This window comes from Pavona decussata, unplaced genomic scaffold (genome assembly GCF_977016875.1).
Source record: "Pavona decussata unplaced genomic scaffold, jaPavDecu1.1 SCAFFOLD_4, whole genome shotgun sequence".
Taxonomy (NCBI): domain Eukaryota; kingdom Metazoa; phylum Cnidaria; class Anthozoa; order Scleractinia; family Agariciidae; genus Pavona; species Pavona decussata.
In genome coordinates this window covers 470,155-493,314 of record NW_028145428.1, presented here as the reverse complement: position 1 = coordinate 493,314, position 23,160 = coordinate 470,155, and the positions used below count along the sequence as shown (strand labels likewise).

Here is a 23,160-nt window from a genome sequence, read left to right as displayed (position 1 = left end):
GACCCCACGAAAACAAACATGGCGCTGTCAATGGACGATGTACCTTCTCAACCTCCTTCTCAGCTTGCTTTCAAATTTACAAGTTCTTCCTTTGATCCTGAGAAATGTAAGCTAAAATAATTTTTCATTTATTTCCAGTAGCGTGTTAATATGCAGCTGGTGTGTAATGTTTGGGAATGTTTAGCTGTGTATGAAGTGCTCTGACTGCTTTCCTCATGTAGATGTGAGGGATTTGTCCGCCCAATGTGATACTGATGCCGAGCTTCAAGATCATAGAAAACGCATTCAGACGTTAAGCGAGGAAACTGCTATTAGTCTGAAGAAAAATGTGTACAAGAATTACATGCAGTTCATCGAAACATCCAAGGAAATATCATGTATCCTTAATTGTTTAAAACCGCGTTTGGCAGTATAGTAAGAATGTAGTGACAGGGAACCTATTACAGTAGGAAGAAGACCTTTAACAGATATTTAAAATATTCATGTTCAATGAAAATAATTCAATATAAATAAGAAGTTTTGAAGTACGCTTAGCCTAGTTTCATGTGAATCAGTACTAGTATTGTTGTGTTGTTTTATTAAATTTCTGAACCAATCATGCATCAGGACTGAAAACTTGATAAAGGAAAATCATTTTAGTTCTTATTTCTCAGGATTCATGTTACTTGTAAAGGCCTTTATATGGGGTGCACGTTTGCTTGCAACTTTTAAAGTTGTGTCCACCCCAAAATTTGTTGGGTGCAATAAATCACATGCAACAAGTTTTGGATGAATTGTTACCAGAGATGGACAAATTTAATTTGTTTTCCACAGTGTTGCATGCCAATTTTGCACTGTATCTAAGTGTTTAACTATTTTTCCGATAACCTCAATAATTCAATTATATTTGTTTATAACGATTACCTCATGCAAAATGTGCAAGTTCTTCTACCTTCAGTTCTACTTGAAGTATGAGGTGCAAGGAAAAAGTTCACAGTATTCAGAAATAGTTTTAAACATTTTAGTCTTTTAAACCTTTCAAAACAATTAGATAATTAAATGACAGTTATGCATTAATTTTAAATGTAAGAGTCCATGTCTGACATCACATTATATTGCATATTGTAAATTACACACTTAATTATTAAGGACCTTCAAAAACACTGCAATTTCCTTAGCTTTGTACACCTGCAGACCTGGAAGCTGAGATGTATCAGCTGGGACATTTCTTAGCAGAACAGAGATCAATTCTAGCCAGCCAAGAAGATATGTCTCTATTTGGAACACAAGGTAAACTCAACAGCTCTGCAAAGTTGGTAACATGACCAGCAGCTGTACATTGTAACAATATGACAGAGTTCATAAAACTGAGAATGTTTTCCAGAGCAATGTTTTCCCTGTCTGCTTTATAAACTCAGACAGGGGTTACTAGTGGGCTATAAGGTTAGGCTCCACCTGAAAGGGATCCCTATTTTTACGCTCTAAGTATGTGAAAGGGTAGGGAAATTTACACTTTCAGTATTTTAAAGGGTTACATATTAAATAGACTAATCACTATGCACCAAAAGGTTGGGAAGTAATCCCAATTACTTAATAGCAAGGCTAATAATAACTGATCAAAAATTCTTGGCAGAAATTAAATCGCAAATAATAGTCCAGCTGTACCAATAACACCAATATCTTTGAAGTATAAGAAAAGGATACATTTGTTTTATGCATGTGAAAGGTATTGCATACAAATATGTTTCAGTATATTCAACTTCTCGCCGCCATCCCTAATGATTTAAAGAAAATAGCCCATTAAAGTAAATCCAATAATTGATAGAAACATTGTCGAGAAAGATGGTGCATTCTATTTAAAAGAGAAGTCCTTGTTGTTAACTAAATTAAATGCAGGGATTATTACAAGTTATTCCAGGAATGTCTACAGGTCTTCAATGAAGTTGTTGTTTACTGTATATAAAAAAAGTATCTGTAAGGGATACTGTTAGAAATGCTACATGTATAGATGTCACATAGTTGCTTTACATTTTTTTATGTACTTCATTAATAAGACATTTTTGTTTACCCATAAGACTTAATAATACTTTTTTATGAACCAAACGGAGAGGAATATAAGTGACAGAAATTGGATTTGTAGTCTGTGATGTTGGCAGTCGTGTTCCTATGGGTTTCCTATAGTGGTTGGCTATACATGTAGATACCATCTTTATTTAATAAAAGTTGATAAAGTTAAATCTCTTGTTAGAGCCTCCCCATATGAACATTCCTCCCTCCCAGGGAGGGGAAAAGTGGATTAAAACAGTCTGCTTACAGGATTGAGTAGCTGGAAAGAATGGATAACAAAGAACTATTCAATTGAACTCCTGTCTTATGGACACCCAGCTGTTATAGACAGGAGTTGAAGTACCAGCAAAGTTCTAAATTTTAGTGAAAAGAACTCCTGCTAAATTATAGACTGTCTCTAATAGGGACACCAAATTTTGGTGGTGTTGTTACAAATGGAGAAAGAAAAAAAGAAGAAAAAACACTGGTCAGGAGTAGTTAGTGTCTGACATTTATGCAGATTAACAACTGCATTGCTAAGTGGAGGTTGAGTGCCTGTGATACCCAGGAGCTTCCACTATTGGCAGCCAGCTGCTAGATGGAGACCGCTCCCATGGCTGGGAAATCCTGGCAACCCAGCCATGAGCCCCCACGCGGCAGGGAAGAAAGCAGGCATCCGTCACACTGAGAACATCAGTGGAAAAGGGGAGGGAAGGGGAAGGGAAGAAACCGCTTATAAACCGAGTCACAATGTTTGTGATACCTCCATGCTGAATAAAGCATGCTAAAAAGCTGCCGAACACACCAAAATGGCTTAATGCTAAATCCACTAGACCACGCTAAGATGTATACTGGTCCCAGAGCATGACGGGTCTTGGTACATGCGCATCTCACAAATGCCACTGGCCAACAGGATGGAACAGGCGCTCCTTGTTGTTAACTCCGTTAAATTGCATTTAACTGCATTTTATAATAATTCTATTTCTAGTCTCAAAATAACATCCCTCTGATGTGCTTTTCTTAGACTCCACTTTATCAACAAAACCTTCCAAAAAAGATGAAAAAGGGAGCAGTTCAATTGAGTCTGTTGAGGGTCTTGCTGTAAGTACATACATAGTAGGTTAAGGTGAATGCAGGTGTAACAGCAATCCTGGCCAGTATTTTCTGGGACAGATACAAAAATAGCATTGGCAGTTTACATTTGGCCAGGCCAGGATTGAAGCATCAATGTATTAATAATAGTGAATCTCATTATCTTATCCTGATCATTAAAAAGTTGATAACATGGTGATCAGTATGGTATCTTTTGGAGATCTCATAAGACAACATTGACTATCGATTGACAGATATTCCAATTCTTGTGGAAACAACTAGAGTTCTTACTTGTCAAGTACATGTAAGCAAAACTGTAAGTGTGAGTTGCCCTCACTTAAAAATGGTTACAAGGAATAACCATCTTGATCTGAATTTATGCCTGCCTTAGTCAAAATCATGGTCAATGTAACATTGTTAATTGCATCTCCATTTTTGTTCTTTTTTGATATCAGAGTGTCATGGATATAAGTGATATAAATTGTGTATATGAAGGAGACCTGGTCGAGATGGATCCACAATCTTTTCTCCCGAGGTTTAAAGTACACGCTTTCTTGTTACATGACAGCATGGTAATAGCCAGCATTATTCAAAACAGGTATGTGATAATCGGGATTTTAGGTCTCATTAAATTCTGTCATTATACATGTAGCTCATTGTATAATAACCATCACAGACCATTGTAAAATATGAGGACTGATCATCAAAAACTAAGTTTGATTTTCCAAGGTCTTGTTTAAAGTGCTCTGCCATTTTTCTTCCCACAAGGGTTTTTACTTTAATTTGTCTTTAAAAGACAATCATGTAACAATCTACTGTAGATAAAAGCAACAGAATAATTTAAAGTGGACAATCATGTAATAATCTAGATAGTAACAACAGGATAATACAGTGGCAGATTATTGTGCAGTACCAGAAAAAAATCCATACCCACCCAATGGAAGGTCATCAGAAATTTCTAGGGGGAGGGGGGTCTTAAAAGTCAAAATGTTTGGAAGCAAAGTATGAAGCTAAACTGGAATTTCCTAGGGGGAAGGTGGTGTAAAACAAAAAACCTTCCATGGGGGAGTATGGATATTTTCTGGAACTGCACATTGAATGGCAGGGGTAGTGAATGGTCTTTCAAAAATACATTGTATGTGTCCCAATATTTTATTCAGTTTCATGGGTCTCGTTGTCAAGTTATCTCAGAATCTCAATTGCTCAGAGAAACCAATGCTAGTCTCACCATCTTGCTAAGTCTTGAATTTAATATCATCTCTGTATGATGAGATTAACAATCAACCAAGGTTCAAGTCATGCCAAAAGGCCTTAGTTTACTAATTGTAACCAACCGTGAATGCCACCATCCATTTCAAAGCGACTCATGGCAACAGTCGTGTTTGTTATTATCTTCTGTTTACCCAGGCGAGGTCCAGTTCGTTACAAGTTTATTTGTTTATTTGAGCTTGAAAATGTTGCTGTGGTGAATATGACCAGTGCTGACGGTGTGTATTTTTTGTATTTAGAATAGTTTACTTAAAGAGTCAGTCTCAAGTTGCATTGTAGTTGAATGGTGGTCAACAGATAGTGGTGTGGGCCCAGTTGCTCGAAAACCGATTAACGTTAATTCACGATTAAAAGTTAACCGAGGTTTTCTGCTCGCTCGTTAAAGTTGTTTTTAAACTTTAATGTTAAGCTTGTGGTAAAGACAAGTCAACGTCAAAACTGAGGGACAATAATCTCTTTGAAAAATCTTTATTGTTGTGTAATTAAACTCGAACCAAAGTTGTTGTTAATCCAGGAGTAGCTTAATCGGGCTTTGAACAACTTTACTGGGCCCAGGCCTTCATGCACCTTCTTGAATTCTGTTTAAGCAGAGTAATAAACAGTATTCTATGAAATGCTTTGAGAAATTCTCAGAAGCATTTTCAAGATCAGCTTTCTTGAATTCTTTGATCTAACTATTCTTTATTTTAAACTTTCAAAATACTGTTTCTTAGGTTTGAAAAATGCTTTTAAGATCTTTCTTTTTCCGGAGACCCATGTGTATCAAGCAGACAATAAACAATTAAAGGTGAGTAAATATTTCAATTTATACCTATAATGATGTTATAGTATTCAAAGGACCCCTGGACTTACTTGTATTCAGGGTGGGGTGGGGGGTGGCCATGTAAGAAAGTTCTTTTTTTTTTCATTTTCTCACTAATAAATTGTGTTGAACAATATTGAAGGGCTGACAGCATAACTGACCCAATGACTTTTCAGATAGATTTTTGTTGTTTTAGCTCAGATACACTGGAATTTTTGCTTATGGCCTTGAATTCCTTCAGGAAAATCCTATCATAATACAGCAGTAATAAAGTTTTCCACTAGATAATTAATCCAATTAGGCTTTGGTGGCTTTGAATTCTAGAGAAACATGTCCTTGGATGATGAAGCTCTCCAACACGCATCTCACCTCAATAAGTCACTCTGCATATCTCATGATCATTAAAAAAAGATGTGATTAAAATATAATAGAACTTGTCATGCTAAGTTATTTCCCAAGTTATCACTTTGGCTGCATGTACAGCTATATATTAACTATCTGTAAAGTGTGGGGTTCTGTAAAGGATGCATGTACTTACAGTTCAGGTATTGAACCAATTATCGGACTCTAACTTTGCACAATTTACAGTCTCCTTACTTGCTCCTCAGAAAGAGTGGCTAGACCAAATAGAAGAATGTAAAAAGAACTTTAAACTGAAGCTGGAGCAAGAACTTAATATACAAGAAGATTCTGAGGTGGCAAGTAAAGAGACAATCAGCAGCTCAAGTGGAGGGACTATCAGCAGTTCAAATAGTACTAACCCATTCCTGGACAACAATCCCTTTGCTAATGAAGATGATGATGAAGGTGATGATGATGATGACAAAAATCCTTTTAAAGAAAAGAAATCAACAAATCCTTTTGATGAAGATGAAGGTGGGTTCATTTGCAAAACTTAATTTTCTTCGTGCTAAAATTAATAAACAAAATTATTGCAGAAGAGCTTATTGACAGGGGGGTGTGTTATGTTTTCTGTTTGTTTGTTTTAATTTTGTGTTTTTGTGTGCACGTACATACATAAAAGAAGTTGATGTTCAAATATTCTAGTCTACTCTTGCTCAGTTTTGTATAGCTAGAGGTTTTCTTTGTGTTGATCCATTTTAATCTCACACAATCTTAAAATCTCCTTATTCTTAGACCTAATACTGAGGCGGGAAAACAAAGTTCTCAATATTGCAGTTCTGTCCTCTCGAACAGCTTGCCTTTGAACGTTAAGAAACAGCCCACTCTAAGCTCCTTTAAAATACATGTAAGAACCTTATTCCAAAATGGCTTCCATTTTAATATTCTGTTACAAGTTTCTTACCTTGTTCAAGGTAAAATATTCTAAAATATTAATTTGATATGAACAAAAGAATGTTAAAAACGGTAGCCAACTGTACTAAGCTCTATTAAGTCTACCAAATTTAATGGTAGTGAGATGTTAAATAGTTTGGGTAGTTTTAACATAATTAATTTCGTTATAAACTTTTAGTGATGTATTGCAACACTTACACTTTGATGGATCGATACTGTCAGTCTTTATCAGTAATTGATACAACAATAATGATACAATGATGACTATTGGTGAACAAGTTATGGTCATTTTCTCCACATAAATTATGGGTTACCATAGCAACAGTTAACCTGTTTAAAACAGCCCTTATTTTACCTTTAAGTGGTTAGTGATCCCCATGGTAGACACAATTTTTTGCAAAGTTTAAAAATATTCTACCAGAGTGGTTCAGAGCCACTTTAAATTTTGAAAAATTTTTAGGTGGCTTTTAAACTTTGCAAAAAAATTGTATGTTAACATGGTAATTACATTTCCATAATAAAAAATGTGGTCACCAACTCGTTTTTGAGTTATAAGCACTCAAGGACGGTGCCTACTTTTGTTACTGCGCATACGTTCTGCGCATCTCGGCATACTCGGATTTCCTATGGGTTGTGCCTGGTAATAAAGGGATTTTTTTGCATGGTTTAAAACTATGCGGAAAAAGCAGAACATAGCAAGTGCTGTTGGTTTCCAAAAAGAAAATTGTGGGTAACCATGCATTTTTCAGAGATAACAAAGCTTTAATTTGGAAAAAAGGGCCATGCAGACCTTTATTTTTTATAGTTTTTTAGAATTCTTGTTGCTTAATTATCTCTAAAAGAATGTGTAGTTACCCCCAATCTTCTTTTTGGATTTCCATAGCCCTCGCTAAGATCTGCTTTACCCGCATAGTCATTAACCGCGCAAAAATACTTCGGTATTAGTAGGCACCATCCTTAAAGGTAAAATTAGGGGTGTTTTTAACAGGTCACACCATTGCTATTGTAACCTACTATGTCAACTAAAGAAAATGACCATAATATGTTCACAATTGTTTAGGCATGTTTTTGATACCATTGTTGTTGTATCAAGTGATAAAGAATGGTTCTATTATCTGTCAAAGTGTAAGTGCTGCAAAAGGATGGAAGCCAGTGTCAGCCACCTAAAGATACAATTCAGTGACACAGCATTTGAAATAAATTAACTCCCATTAAATGATTAACAGCGTGGTACTCGTACTTTGTAATCTGAAGCCCCCTTATAAATTACAACAATGACAAAAACTGAAATGGGATGAGGTGTGTGCATCAGCTAACTGTACGTCAAATAATTACCACATTCTGCTGAGTGTACAAATAGACCAAATGCCACACTATATCGGTTTGAGTAGTACTATGAAGTGGAGTTGGACAATAGTATCAATTCCTCATTACTTGTTTCATTCTAAAGAATGACACAACAATTAAATTTGAATAAAATGATTTACATGTGTGATTTCAGGGCCTCTGGCATCATCTTCACCTGGTTCAGGTAGCTCAAAGATAGTAAAGGTAATTATATTTAATTTCTTTTCTGCATTGTAATTTATGTTAATTCAGGTACTATGTAGCACCTTCTCCATGTAGGCTCTCCATTTTGGAGGAATTAACAAGTAGATTTAACCAGGAGTCTGTTTTTCTTTAATTTACTATAATAATTGTTTCAGGTTGGGAAAGGCTGGCTTAGAGATCTACCAGAGGATTTAGACATGTTTATAGCACAAAGAGATTTTGAAAGAGCAATGGAATTAATAGACAGAAGTGAGTATGTCTCTTATGCATGCACTCCTTAGCATTAGAAGACTGCTATATAAAATCTGACAGACAAGCTGAACTTCTTACTGTAATTTTTGAATTTTATTCCAAATCAGACTCTATTGCTTAGTAATTCCAGTAAAGAGTATGATTAACAATGATTAATTTTATTAATGCTATCAAATGGTAGACCATGTGCTGAAGTAGGAAGCCATGACATTCATACTATTTCAAAGTTATGATTTCACTTTGATTTAGATTTGGATGATTTGGACAGTTATAAAAGCTTTGAGTTTACTGACTGAAGAAAAAAAGTTCATGCAAGGATGTAGCTAGTATGTGAAAGAGCAAGTCCAGTGTCATTGGAATCTAGTTCACAGTTCAACAGACTTTTGTAAGCATCTGTGAGAGGGCACAATCATCTTGTGGCCATAAAACACTGTATTCATTAACCACTTATATTTCAAGTGTATATAATAAATTTAACCAGAACATGTACCGGGTGTTTCAAAAGTTCGTTCCGATTTGTTTTCTTCTGACGTTTTATTATTTATTTAAACTACCTCTTTAAAAATTAGGTATATTATTTTTTGCTTATTTTTCATTCGATCATACAAATTATTAGTAACCAGAATGCCCGCCTTTATTTTTAATGACATTTTCTAATCGCCTGGGCATAGAATGTGCGAGTTCCTTTAGCGTGTCAAGAGTCACATTTTTCCATGCAAAGCGTAGTCGCCTCTTCAGCTCTTTCATCGTTTTGGGGGCTGGATCTTTGTACGTTGTCTCGTCAATGATACTCCAGATGTTCTCAATGGGATTGAGATCAGGAGAGTTCGCTGGCCAGCCATCCTTGGCTATAAAGTTTGGCAGATTCTTTTGACACCATCTCTGAGTTGCCTCTGAAGTGTGAGCCGGTGCTCCATCCTGAACGAATGTCATCTCTTTCTTTGAGCTAAACAGCTTCCTCTCTATCGGGCCACCTGTAAGCTGACGCCTTGATGTTAACGGTTTGACTTCTTTCTCAAGGATTTGGTTGATGTAGTATTCAGAAGTTACGGTTTAGCCTGTGGGTAGCATGTGTAACTTTGTGAGCCCACGACCCGTCATGCCACCCCACACCATCACCTTTGCACTTTGCTTCACTTGGAAAGCTGGAGGAACATCACATTCCTGCGAGCCCCATACAATATCGTTTTTTGGATTTGAGTACTGGAAAAGATATTTAGGACACTCATCTGTAAAGAAAAAATTGTCCCAATCCTCTGCTGTCAGCTTCGCGTATTTCTTGGCAAATCTCAAACGGGCTTTTCTTTGCTTTTCGCTCAACAGAGGTATTTTCTTTCGCTTGAAAGCCTTCCATCCTTTCCTAGTCATGTATCTCCACACCGTTATGCTCGAAACTTGGATATTTTTCTGCTGAAGATTCTTGGCAATCTTCCTTGTTGAAATGTTCCGTTTGTACTTCGCTTTCTCGATTGATTTTCGAGCACAATTCGTCAAAACAGACGGTCGCCCGCGTCATGGTTTGTCTTCGAAGCACTGTCTTTTCAACCACTTGTTCACCCAACGTTCAGTCAATTTAGCGATTTCTTTGACTGAATGACCAGATGATCGTAATATGGCTGCTTGAGCTCTAGCATAAACAATGTCTGACTTCATTTTCGTAACAGAGAAAACAGAAAGTTCAGGAAAAAATCAGAGAATAACAACAAATTCGGGAAAGGAACAACATGCACAAAGGGCGCGAAAAAATGGTGGGAAAACGCGCGTGTGTACATTTGGCGCGAAAATCGAAACAAAGGCATCAAGTTGACAATTGAAATTGCTATTGCCACCCATTTTAATAAATTATCTACCTCAATTTATTGAAAAAGTTCTAACAAACAATTGATTTGTTTAAGAAATAAACAACTTTACATCGGGACGAACTTTTGAAACACTCTGTATAGTTAGAAATTTACAGATTCAGGCATAAACATCTGGCCTATGACAATGTTGCAGCCAAGAAAATGGGCCATGGACAGGCTTTTCAATTCATACTTAAGAGTCATGACAACCTATACCTTCTTAAATTAGCCTTCACCTACCATGAAATTTTGTTGTCTGTTTGGCAGTACATCAGTTTTACTGCAAGGGAAACCAGCATGCTGTGTACTTTCATTTGATTGTTTGCTATTTTATGTTTTCAGCAAATCAGTATTTAAAAGAGAACAGTAGCTCTAAAGCAGCAAAGGAAATCAAGTATGTGTATTATAACTGAATTAAATGAAGTCCCATGCTCTTGCCCCCTCCTCCCCCCCCCCCCCCCAAAAAAAAAAAAAAACTCGAGTATATTAATGCAGTCTCAGAGCTACTACTTCCGTAGGTAAATGCCATCGATAATATCGATAATAATAGAAAATTTACTGAAGTAAAAGATTTGATTACACTGTGATCAGGCATTGTTCAGCTTGATGGTGGAGGTCAAGATGACATAGACCTGCATAATTTTTCAACACGCGTTTAGCAGTTTTCATATCACTTTCAATTGGTTTCATGGAACACAAATGCTGCATCCTTACTTGTACATTATACTGCGCTACCTAAGTTTGTAAATTCTTCCACGAAATTGTTTTAACAGTGTCTTAAAGATATCACTGTCCAAGATTGTTTCTTTTCACCGCTGTTGTTGACAAGTTTAATACCTTGGTTATTTGAGTCAGTATGCACACTTTACAAACAACTTCACAATATGCCACAGTTGAGTAGCTTGACACCAGTAAAGTTCTGTAAGCCTTGGTAAAATGATTAAGTGTAAATACACAACATTACTCTGGTACTATTTAATAATGGGATAGGCATAGAATCTCTGACAATTAGCTTATTATAATGTATTTCTTACATATATGTATTACTCATTTCAAGACTGTAATATTTTTTTATTCATGAATTCAAGTTCCATTAACTAAAGGTAGATAATCAAGTGATGCATTGTTCGAAAAGAAAACTTATTGTCGTTAAATTTTATTCACTTATGATGGCTATTTTTTCTGTGAACAGAGTACGTTTGGATCGCCGAGTCAAACTACTAGTAGAGGCTCTTATTGACGAGCTGGACTGCAGCCGAAGTTTTTTACTTCATGTGGGACCACGAGCCACACGACGCGCCGTGTCATTACTGGTGCGATTAGGGAGAGCTTCTGAGGTGTGTTGGCAAAAGAATAAATAGATCAATAATAAAATAACTAAGTAAAGTCGTTGTCGGTTAACTGCCCACCCTCGAATAAGCGCCCACTCTGAAAGCCCAAAAAGTTAATAAGCATCCTCTTCCACCCCCCCTCCCGACAAAAACATTTTTGTACTAGCCCAGCGTGAAGTAAGAGGAACGTCCTTACGTTGGGCCTATGAGTTACTGCCGGATTACTGCAGTGTTGGTGGGTTTTGTCCTATATTTTCAGGTCGTTGAGTCCTATATTACTATATTTTTGGACCCCTAAAGCGCTTCACACCCTGCTGTTGATATTATTAGTTTGAAGTCTTATGTGGATAGCTTCCTAACCCTACGTGTGTACCAGTGAGTCTCGATCAATAGACTTTACCTTGTCCCAAAGTAGATAGTGGCTGGTCTCGTGGGTGTGTTTAGAAACGGCGGCAGTCTTGGTACTCTAGGTATGGGCGAGTCGTATATCCCTGTCGAGTTCTTTGATTCTCTCCTGTACGGATCTACCTGTTTCTCCGATGTAAACTTTGCCACAAAGTACGTACCACAATGAACAACAACAATCTTTTCCTCGACTTTGTTTTTATCTTGCAGGCATGTGAATTGTTCTTAAGGAACAGAAGTGAAGCCATTAAACATAGTCTCAGGTACATAAAACACTGTACACATACAAACTGGACATGTGTTACTGTTTAGTTTTGAAAAAAGCACACCAGAACTATTACAATTGAAGGCTTGAGAGTATAACCAACCCAAATGACTTTTCAGATTGCTTTTTCTGTTTTAGCTCAGATTCATCAGAGTTTTTGCATGAGGCCTTGAATTCCTTCAGGAAACATTGCTCCAATGTTTTATCCGCAGCTTCGTTAATTTGCAATAAAAACCTATGACTATGGGCAAGATTTCTGTTTTTATCACAAAACGAAGCGCAAAGCAGCGAATAAAATATTGGAGCAACGTTTCCTGAAGGAAATCGAGGCCACAACGTGACACGCAAAATCTCTGGTGAATCTGAGCTCTGAAAAGTCATTTGGGTTGGTTATTTTATTCTATTTTTTTTTTTTTGTATTTTAATAGTTTTTATTTTAATGTAATAGGATTACAGTTGTTTTTAAACTAAATTGCACACACACACATTTGTACAAAGGACCTCAAACACACATTGCAAACTATCATAACGTATCTCTTGCGAAAAGATGAAGTAAAGTAAAAATATTAGAATGATTTATACTGAAGGAAAGAGAAAGCTAACTTGATTCGTTCTCCTTATTGTATTTGCTCCATTTTACGAGATGGATGGGGAGTTTATTTTTTGATCTGGTGATTGTTGTCTCAAGCTGGAAAACCAACGTAATATTCGCAGTGAACACTCTGAAAGATGGTATGACTTTTTTGCATCCTGAATTTTGACCGTTTCGCAAGTAACAATATGTGATTGATAAACAGATCATCTTTACACACTAAAATACCTAACATTATGTCTTTAACAGAAAGCAATTCAATTCTAACATCATGATCGCCTAACCATTTCATAACTTCTGCCCAAATTTGGGTTGGTTATGCTCTCAAGCCTTCAATTCTAGGAACGAATTAAATGACCTTTTGGTTAACATTGCTCATGTCTGGGTTAAATGTATGTCTTGGTTGTGTTTTAAATTGGATTTTGGTTTGAAAAGTTTCAGTGCAATACGGATATTTTTGACAATGTACACTGTAACAATTGATCCTTCTTTTCTTACATTTCTTTTCTTGAAGACAACTAAAGATTGAAGGAGCTACGTCACTGTACATCAACAAGTTGTCAAGTGCGTTCTTCAGCAGCATTATTGAAACTGGCAAGGAGTTTGATCAAGTATTCTCAGCTAACAGAGGATTCAGCTCAGGTCCGTGATGCATCAGCGTGTTGGATTCATAGCTTATAATCTTCTTTAAGATGATTCAGTGACCGAAAATCTATTGGGTTATAAACCAGATTTGTGACAATAACTATCAATTCACTTGTTGTCATTTTACCTTTAGCTCAATGTTGCAGTTTGATCGTAACAAAACCCTATCAGGGTTTCCAGGGTTTTCTGAGGTCTGCTAAGCAGTCACTCAACTTGAGATTTATCTGTTTAATAGTTTATTGCCTCAGCGTAAATCATGTCATTAGCACCACACACTTAGAACATAAACTACAATTGAACCACTTTTAGGTTAAAACCTCGCCCAATTTTAAGCTTTTGACCGTTTTGTTTCGCTGGATGATTTGAAGACTGATTTGTCAATACAGATCTGCACAGTATTATTCATCAATGGGTTTTGTTGTGTTGTTTTCAACAGCCTTTGTAGTGTGGGCAAATAGTGAGCTTCAGCACTTTGTGTCCCGTTTTTCGTGCCAAGTGTTCCGCAGGGAGATGGGTTTGGCAGCTATTGGTGTGTGTGTCAGTATGGCCAAACAAGAGTGTGAAAAGGTATGTCATCACAACTAGCAAATATGAACTGTTTCTTGTGATGGCCAGTCATTGTTAGTAGATGTAAACACATTCCTACTTCCAAACATGTATTCATATGGTTTGATTCCTTGCAATGAAGACAAAAAAATACAACCACTATCCTTATTCTCATTCACCCAGTAGTCAATTATGCATATGGAATGGGGCTATAAATTATATACCTCTTACTTATCTCGTTTTCTCGTTCCGTACTGTAAGTTACGAATCCTCGTCGCGGTTGGGCCATAAATGAACACGGAAAAACGATGATCTGTAACTTACAGTACAGACCAAGAAAGCGAGGCTAGTAAGATATTTATTAGATGTATGGGGTTAATCGGGTGCACCGGAAAGGAAACTAGTTGAAGTCAAGGGAAATTTAGCGGGCCGCACAAAGAAATACGGCCCGCAAAATGGACCAATCACACCGCGCGTACTAACTGAGAGATAATAAATTGATTTATCATTTCCCTGTTACATTTAATAATTATTCCAATAGCATGGATATGATATGATAGGTAACCAATGAGGTGTGAAGAGCCAATCCAACAAGTAATTGCTTAATTGAAAGTAACCATGAAATGTTGTTAGCTCTTGCTGAGTTCACTTTGCAACAAAGACCAGAAGACGATTTCATAACGCTACTTCTTGTACATGGTGTAATGACTGATATCCCTTGGCCGCCGAGCCAATCGAAACTCTGGGAATTGCCGTATGCAATGGTCCAGTCTTTTTTCAGTACTAAATTACTCAAGTTCACATACCGCTGTGTCAAACGAATAATGCATAACTTGTTTTTTTCATTTACTAATACCCTGTGTGTTACACTGAAATCATGACGGGAAATGGCTAAAATAGCTTAGAAAAATAATAAAAGTAAACTAAACTTCCCCTCATTGTTGTTATTTTGTTTAATGTTTAGCTACATGAGATAGGCCTGGACTTGACGTTCTCAATGCAGCAAATGCTTAAGATGGACATTGCCGAGGCATTACTTGACACTAGAGACCAGATGGTCAAGTTTGCAAGACACAGGGCCGCTGTATGTTTGCATACATGATGCCATTTGTCACTTTTTATATTTAAATTTATTGATTGAGATCTATTATAAAGTACGTAAATTATAATCACCCGCGTGGCATTGACTGACATTTGGACGAGCTGAGCGGAAGTCATCTTCAAAGTCAAGTAAATTGTGGAACGTCAGTAGATGGTATATATGTCTCTGGTTGTTGACCTGATTGGTGAACGAAGTCGAGATGTTATTGGTCGTTTTTCAGTTAAGCGGTGATGTTATTGGCTGTAAAGACTGTAAAAAGTGATTGGTGCATTTCGACCCTTTCGATCCGTCTTTTTATAAGTCAAAAGTCCGTTGGTCTATTCTTAGTCAAATTGTCTATTGTTTGTCTGTGTTGTTGATGTTACCAATAAGTCGTTTGTAAGGTGCAGGCAGTTGTAGGCAACGGTTGAGTGGCGTAATTGAGATCTAAACATAGAATTTTGTTTTTCATTTTTTAACTGAAGCAGATCAAGAATATGTGGTTAGCCTACTTTGAATGTCTTCAAGTAAGGCTCCTCTATACATTTTGTTGTTGCTGTTCTACTGAGTTCCAACTGCCTTTATGTGTAGCTTTAGTGATTAAGGGAGTGGGGGGGGGGGGGGGGGCTCACTTAACTACAAAATGAGAGTTGTTCATGATGGTATTTTGTGATACTCTGTTTTCCATTATTCTGTGGCGCTTTATTGGTGAAATGTATGAGGGTGAACGGATGGATTTTAAAATCGTCACAACACACAGAGATATTAGTTTTTCTGGCTACCCAAAAATTCGTGTTGATATAAAGTTCACGTTATGTTAGAGAGAAAAATCTCTAAAAGTCGGAGAAAAATGGGTAGAGTTCCGAGTCTGAGATATACCAGCCTTCGCTATAACCTGACATAAGCATTTACTGTTTTTGTAATAAAGGTTGATGATCCAAACAACTGCACTGTGGAAGTGAGAGTTTCCATAGTAACAATGTGTTAGCTAAGGTAGCCCCCCTCCCCCTTAAACAGCAGTGTAGAAGTTGGGGAATAATTTTCAAATGCAGTTTAGTGCAGCTGCCAAAAAGTTGATTGTACGTTTTGCATTTTGCAGGAAGCTAACTGGAGACCCATGGACTTTGAAGGACAAAGCGATCAACTGGCCACACTGTGTGGAGAAATGGAAAGCTGCGGCATTACAGATTTTGAAACATTTTTTGTTGGTGAGTGTCTGCTTGGGTGACTTACATGACAAACAATGTTTCCAATAAACCTTTTCACTTCATGTTTTCTTTAAGGACGGTGCCTACTAACGAAGTATTTTTGCACGGTTTATGACTATGGGAAAAGTAGACCTTAGCAAGGGCTATTGGAATTCAAAAAGAAAATTGGGGCAACCACGGATTTTTATAGAGATAATTAAGCAACAATTATTCTAAAAAACCGTAAAATACAAAGCAATGTATGGCGTTTTTTTTCCCCAAATTGAAGCTTTATTATCTCTGAAAAATGCATGGTACCCCCCCCCCCCCCCAGTTTTATTTTTGGATACCAAAAGCACTTGCTATGTTCTACTTTCTCCGCATAGTTTTAAACCGCGCAAAAATCGCAAAAATATCCCTGTACTAGTAGCCACCACCCATAAAAAAACCCGAGTATCTCGAGATGCGCAGAACGTATGCACGGTAGCAAAAGTAGGCATCGTCCTTAACTGTTTTGTAATTTGTCAAACCACACTTCTTTTGCCCGTGGCATCCTCTTGATGAATTGAATCACGCATTCTGATTGGTTGTGCGAGTACTGCAGAGTTTTCTCGCCGCTCACTCCTCTTTTCGACTGGTCACACACCTTTTCATGTTTAAAAAGTTAGTTATCGAACGCGCTCGAGGAACTTGCGGTCCGCATCTCAGCAGCTGCTAGAACAGCCTAGGTCTCTCACGAAAACTTACAGGGACAAGGCTTTTTCAGTGTGCGCCCCTAAACTGTGGAACTCACTACCATTTGATCTGCGCAAGTCACCATCTGTAACTAGTTTTAAGAAAGGACTGAAAACAAATCTTTTTGCGTAAATTTTAGAGAGTAGGTCAATGTTTTTGTAAAACGATGTTAAAATCTGTACATGTATCATATGTCGATACTTATAGAATGTATATTTAGCTTTTTGCATAAATTGTTAGCATTATATATTAATTTTAATAGCAAACTAATTAACATGTGAATTTTTGTTTTCTTTTCCTTTTCTTTGTGAATTGTAATTAGATTTTGATATATTTTATTTCATGCTTGAGATATGTAAATCATTTTTATTTATTGCATTGTAAAGCGCCATGAGCTCAGGATATGAGCGCTATAGAAATGAAGCTATTATTATTATTATTATTATTATTATTATTATTATTATTATTACTATTACTATTATCATTTAAAAAATGTTCAAGTTTACCCTGTAACAAGGTTGTTTGGTGGAAATCTAGAAATATTTTCCTTTATTTTTCCTTGCCCGTCTCTTCCACAGGGTTCTCAAACTTAGTCAATAACCACTTAACTTATGTCTTTTATCTCCCAGTTAGGAGAAAGGTGGAGCTGAGCAGTGCTACTGTAGTATTTACTAAAGGAGTGTTGGGATTTGTGGCAGATGGGTTACGTGTCAACACACCACAGGTACGTACCATGTAAGACAGTCCTGGCTTTGTGTGTCAGATCAGAGGAGAGAGATGAAGTCTCTCTCTATAGCATTGCAGCTTTAATATTAAAACACGAAGGGAAAACTTCTGATGTTTTAATATAGCTTTTAAACTTTTAGGATTAAGCCCATATAAAAAGTTAATTTGTTTGTAGAAAACCGTGTCACTAGTAGCACTAGTGAAGATAACTGAACCATACGGATTTATATGGGAAGGGACAGACAGACGGAAAGAGGAGTGAACATAAGCCGGCCGAAACCAATAGGGCCATTGAGAGACTAACCGAATAATCAGACAAAAAACCCCATGTATACCAGCTGTAATGAACAAACCACATGACCGAAAGTCAACCCAGCCCCATAACCGAAAGATCAGCATAAGAAGCCAATTGCACGGTTATAATTGGTTTGAAAAGGGCTATTAGTGTGTATCTCTTATTGGAGTTTTAATTTTCAGTCCTCTGTGCATATGGATATTAGATATGACCGCACGACCGAAAGAACAGCACCAAATGCCGATTATACGGTTGTTTTTGAATTGAGGGCTTCTTCGTAATGTTTTCATACAGCTTTTAAATGGTTAAGTTTTATTCTTTATAACATGTTTATGCCCATGGATAACAAAAAGAACTGGGCAAACGGAGGAACAACTGAACAAACCAGAAACGCAAACGAACGAACAAACGGAAGCCCGAACGAACGAACATCCAAACGTGCGAACGGATGGCCGAATGATTGAGTTAACGAACAAACGGTCCACCGAGCGCTCACCGGTAAAAACGAACGAACGAAACACCGAGTGAACGAACCCGCGAAACGAGATGAACAGCTGAACGACCGACTGGACAGCTCCTTTGTTTATAGCCATAGGTGTTTTTATTTGAATTGATTTTCTGATATTTTAATGCAAACTTAAAACGCTTATCTTTTCGGAACGAGTGAGAAGCGACGAGCATTCGTCCTTATTACTTAATGTTAAGTAACAATTAAAACCTTATGCACGTATTTCAGTGAGCTCACCAAAAAAATAATTAAGAAACAGCATAGAGTGACTAAAGCAAAATAAAGCTACGGTCTGCTCAGAAGGTCTGTCAATCTCGTCAGGGGCACAGTGAACAGACCCGGTAGAGAGTTCAAAAAACGCCAAACAACGAAAACCACGAAGGAAATGTGTAAAACATCTTAGCGAGGGAGAAAATTATGGATAAATTCAGGGTGAATCTCTCTACCACACGTTTCAAACTGCGGCACCACAGCTGGCCCTACGTGCCTGAGCTGACATGTATCATTCTATGCAGTTTCAGCAAATTTTAAACTTATCATTTCTTTCTACCTGAGTGTCCGGCGTCTGCCGAAGAAGAGTTCTTATTTTGCATTATTAAAGCTGGCTGGACTAAGTCTTCTCGTAGATGAAACAACTTGAAAATGTAAAGTGTTGAAACACGGAGCTGAAGAAAGGCAAATTACAGCTCACCTTTAAAACTTTAACAGCTAAAACTGAGTCGTTTTACCTGGCTCCTTTGATAAAACAGTTAAGTTTGTTTATCTAACCGAGCTCGCGACATTATTTGAACACGACGTTTTATTCAAACGATAACGTCACACTCTAGTACCCAGACTATCTCGAAGCTAAGATTGATTGTTAGCGCGCGCGCTTTTAATTTAGTGAGAGAGCGAAAGAATGTAATAGTTAGCGGTGTAGTTTAGTTCTCCTTGTCAAAAACTATGCTGAACCCTTCTACTCTGAAAGAGTTAAATAACTTTGATGTTTTTACTGGAAAAAATGATGACAGGAAATCAATGACACCGAAAGCCTTAATATTATGGTAATAATGCTTTATTGTTTTAAAATTATTTCTTAATTCTATGTTAAATCTGCTCCTAAGTTTAGAACCATGAAAATGACTATAAGCGGACAATGCTAAGAAAAGTTTACGGGCCATGATATTTTCCCAGATCCATCTCTAGCTCTGTCAGGCCGCGACAAAATCATAAGATAGTGAAAGCTACAAGGGGTAACTCGTGCAATGTCCCTCTACAGCCGTGACAAATATCCATATGGACAGAGGGCTGGCAGAACAGACCCAAGAGGAAAGAGATATTAGTTGGAGATCTTAGGTCACCCATGGTCCGCCATATGCTGGGACATTGGTCCGGTCATATGGTATCTAAAGTTACGGATCACGAGTGAGAAAAAGGGATCTTGTTAACAAACATGGGTTTATTGTTTACCTTTCAGCTTCAGGAAACGTTTGTGAATGCTATAGGTGACTTGTTTCAGAACCAAGTTGTCCAGTTTGACGGCATTCTTAAAGCTGGTCGTTATTCAAATCAGGTACGAAACATGGGTTTTAATGATAAGTAAATGAATGAGTGGAAATGAAAGTGAAGAGAAATGCTTCTAAGAAAGCTTGGTTACACCCCTAAATGTCCAGTCTCGTCAAATTATGGAGAGATAGGTGTATAGATTGGACGTCAGGATTTGCTATTGCCTTGGTGTTGAATGTTGTTTGACTTTGTTTGGTGCTTATTACTATATCTTCTATATATCTATGTGGTACAATGGTTGGGTCAGGGTATTTTACAGTGATCAAAGTGAATAACAATATTCTGCAAGTTTTCATCTTATAATTGATATGCTGTTGTTGTGATCCACATTTCATTTGTCATTATGCCTCTTTTTTTACTTCAGCGTGATTTTATCCTCAAGAATGCTTCGTTTGTGTTAGAAACCATCCTTCCGCTTGTTAAAAAGAAATTAAAGGTTTGTAGCGTCACTTTTAGTTCAAGTCGAGTCTCTTGCACGGCAAGGAGTTCTTTTGTTTGTCAGGAGGATAATTTGTGATCTGTATCAACCTGCTTCTTTTTGCTTTCAAATGTGCTATCTGGTGTTTCTTTGTAGTAAAAATTTGTGCGTTAGGAATAACTTGCAGGGTTCGTACGGGTCATGGAAAACCTGGAAAGTCGTGGAATTTTGTTATTTCGTTTTCCAGGGCTGGAAAGTCATGGATTTTAATTGTGGGTCAGTAAGAAAGCACGAAAAGTAACCAACAAACAGATTTTCACCCAGTAGAAATAAACACTGCATATTTTGACACCTTAAAATGCGAACACATTGTGATGGATAACTTGAAAAGGTCATGGAAAGTCATGGATTTTTAAAAGCCCTAAAACCCTGACTTGATATATATTGATTACGCCATACATAAAGCAAGGACGGGGCTACTTTTGTTACTGCGCATACGTTCTGCGCATCTCTAGATACTCGGGTTTCCTATGGGTGGTGCCTACTAATACAGGGGTATTCTTGCGCGGTTTAAAACTATGCGGAGAAAGCAGAACTTAGCAAGTGCTTTTGGTATCCAAAAAGAAAATTGGGTCTGACCATGCGTTTTTTAGGGATAATAAAGCTTCAATTTGGGAAAAAACGCCATACATTCCTTTATATTTTACAGCTTTTTAGAATACTTGTTGGTTAATTATCTCTACAAAATTCGTGGTTACTCCCAATTTTCTTTTTGGATTCCAATAGCCCTTGCTAAGATCTACTTTCCCTGCATAGTCATAAACCGCGTAAAAATACTTCGGTATTAGTAGACACCGTCCTTAAGCAGCCACCTCCTGAGTGGTGTCAACCGAGTGTTTCAATTCTTTAGTGACGGAATAGATCTTTAATTGACCACAGCACCGTCTAACAAACGCCAACTACGGCCGTAAGGATTAATCGATGCAATTCATTCGCCCTTCTACTGTTCGCTCTGTAGTGTTGTCTGTAGTTTTGGTTCACTAATTTTTCCACGTATTATTTTGCAGCTGGGTAGCAACGGGAGTCGGCTTTTAAAAATACAAAGTGAACTGAAGCGGTTACAGGCCATGCCTCCTTGCACTGGCTCTCCTGATGCCGAGGGACAGGATGCCAGCTGATACAGATACTGAATATGGGAATGTTATTCATAACAACGTTTAATTCAGCCCACTGGACCATTGCTGACAGAAAACTCGGACGAGTAATGTAACAGTTGATTTTATAAACTAATTGCGATTTTGAGACGGCAATACTGCAATACTGCTTTATTGACGTCCTTTTTGGCATTATATTGACGCCGTCAATATAATGCGGTTTTGCTGTCTCAAAATCGTTTAGTTTTGTATCACGATTCCTCCATTATTAAGGACAAGTAAAACTGAAAAGAAATCATTTCGCGCCTGGTCAAAATGCATATTCTTGCCACCTGCGAACGTATCCATGGTAACATTTTTCACTCGCAAACAAATTTCGGGATGTTTGAAATTTGCCGGCAATTTCGTTATTTTTCGTGTCTAAAATCGTTTAATTGAAACAGGAAAAAAGGTGGAAATTCAATAGAGGAGTTGTCGAGGTCCCATATCATTTCCTGTGGTGGTGAATTGGGCGAAATACCAAATTTTGATATTTGCGGTACTTTTTTCAAAGAGTTGTTTGAGAACATCGATACCAAAACCGAAACAGGAGAGTCGCTGAATAAAGATAGCGATCCAAAAACTAACGAATCTGAACCCAAACTGAGCCGAATAAGAAAAGAAGTAGTATTGTAATTTTAGACGACGAGGAGATTGAAGAGTTCTAGAGAAAGCAGATCGCGAAGAACACTGTCAAAGGAACTGAGAGTGCTGTTCTCCGCCTTCAAGCGTGGTACAATGATCGATATGGCAAGACACTGGAGTTGACAAGCATCAACAAAACCGACGCTTCCGATCTGCTCAAGCACTTCTTTCTCGAAAAATACAGAAGGAAATGTTTGAACCGGGAAGGTGCTCTACAGCTGTCTACAAGAGTACGGCTAAAACTGTATGCATAAACACGACGAGCGCCGAGCACAGGCAGCTGTTCTCCAATCTTTTCAACTGTTCCACTTTGAACTCTTGCCAGATTAACATTAATTTCCCAAATGACAAGTGACTTTCCATTTCATGACAAAATTAAAGTGACATTGCCTCTGTTAATGGAAAAAATGAATTTATAAGACTTATGCTTGAGACAATCAGAGAAACGCACGATTGTTTTGAAAGTTTGTTTTGAAGTTTTGAAAATTTAATCAACGCATCACCGCTATTCCAGATCTCTTTAAGTTGCCAGTTTTTATTAAAATGAATTGAAAAGTGTTGTATAAACATACCATTTGTAATGAAGATTTCCAATGGAATTGGGTCATTTCAATCCTAACTCTGCCATCCATCACAAACATTGTTCGCAGTGTTTGGATTACAAAGTATACCGAAAAATGTTGAAATAAACAAGGATTTTGACTAGATGCCAAAGGCATTAGCAATTTCCTCAATTAAAGGAGTTATTGAAAAAAAAAAAAAACAACAACAACAACATTACATCATACTCCGAGAAGGCACACCAATCGTTCGGACAGAACTTCAAGAATAGATACTATGTCACAGACATTTACCAGCAGGCGACAGAAGATAGTTATTTGAAAGGTAAAAGTTAGACATAAATGCAAACAAATT

At 37.3% G+C, this 23,160-nt stretch overlaps 1 protein-coding gene across 1 annotated transcript; it reads left to right on the top strand.

The window, feature by feature from the left end:
- The first annotated feature begins 2 nt into the window (after positions 1-2).
- Positions 3-22,897, top strand: LOC146489627 (exocyst complex component 8-like). The gene is made up of 21 exons (XM_085103544.1): positions 3-106; positions 222-377; positions 1,174-1,269; positions 3,050-3,126; positions 3,573-3,715; positions 4,525-4,604; positions 5,100-5,173; positions 5,797-6,064; positions 7,986-8,035; positions 8,191-8,284; positions 10,471-10,522; positions 11,321-11,465; positions 12,075-12,127; positions 13,236-13,363; positions 13,803-13,933; positions 14,877-14,996; positions 16,093-16,201; positions 17,545-17,639; positions 19,901-19,996; positions 20,354-20,425; positions 21,475-22,897. The coding sequence occupies exons 1-21, from the start codon at positions 19-21 to the stop codon at positions 21,583-21,585; spliced, it is 2,238 nt and encodes a 745-aa protein (XP_084959670.1). The 5' UTR covers positions 3-18; the 3' UTR covers positions 21,586-22,897.
- The last annotated feature ends 263 nt before the right edge of the window (positions 22,898-23,160 follow it).

What these genes read in the sequence shown, in the direction of transcription:
- LOC146489627 (XM_085103544.1), top strand. Translation starts at nt 19, where the DNA reads ATGGCGCTGTCAATGGACGATGTACCTTCTCAACCTCCTTCTCAGCTT. An exon ending in TTCCTTTGATCCTGAGAAAT is followed by an intron (nt 107 to 221) that starts GTAAGCTAAAAT and finishes TTCCTCATGTAG; the next exon opens with ATGTGAGGGATTTGTCCGCC. An exon ending in AGTCTGTTGAGGGTCTTGCT is followed by an intron (nt 3,127 to 3,572) that starts GTAAGTACATAC and finishes TTTTGATATCAG; the next exon opens with AGTGTCATGGATATAAGTGA.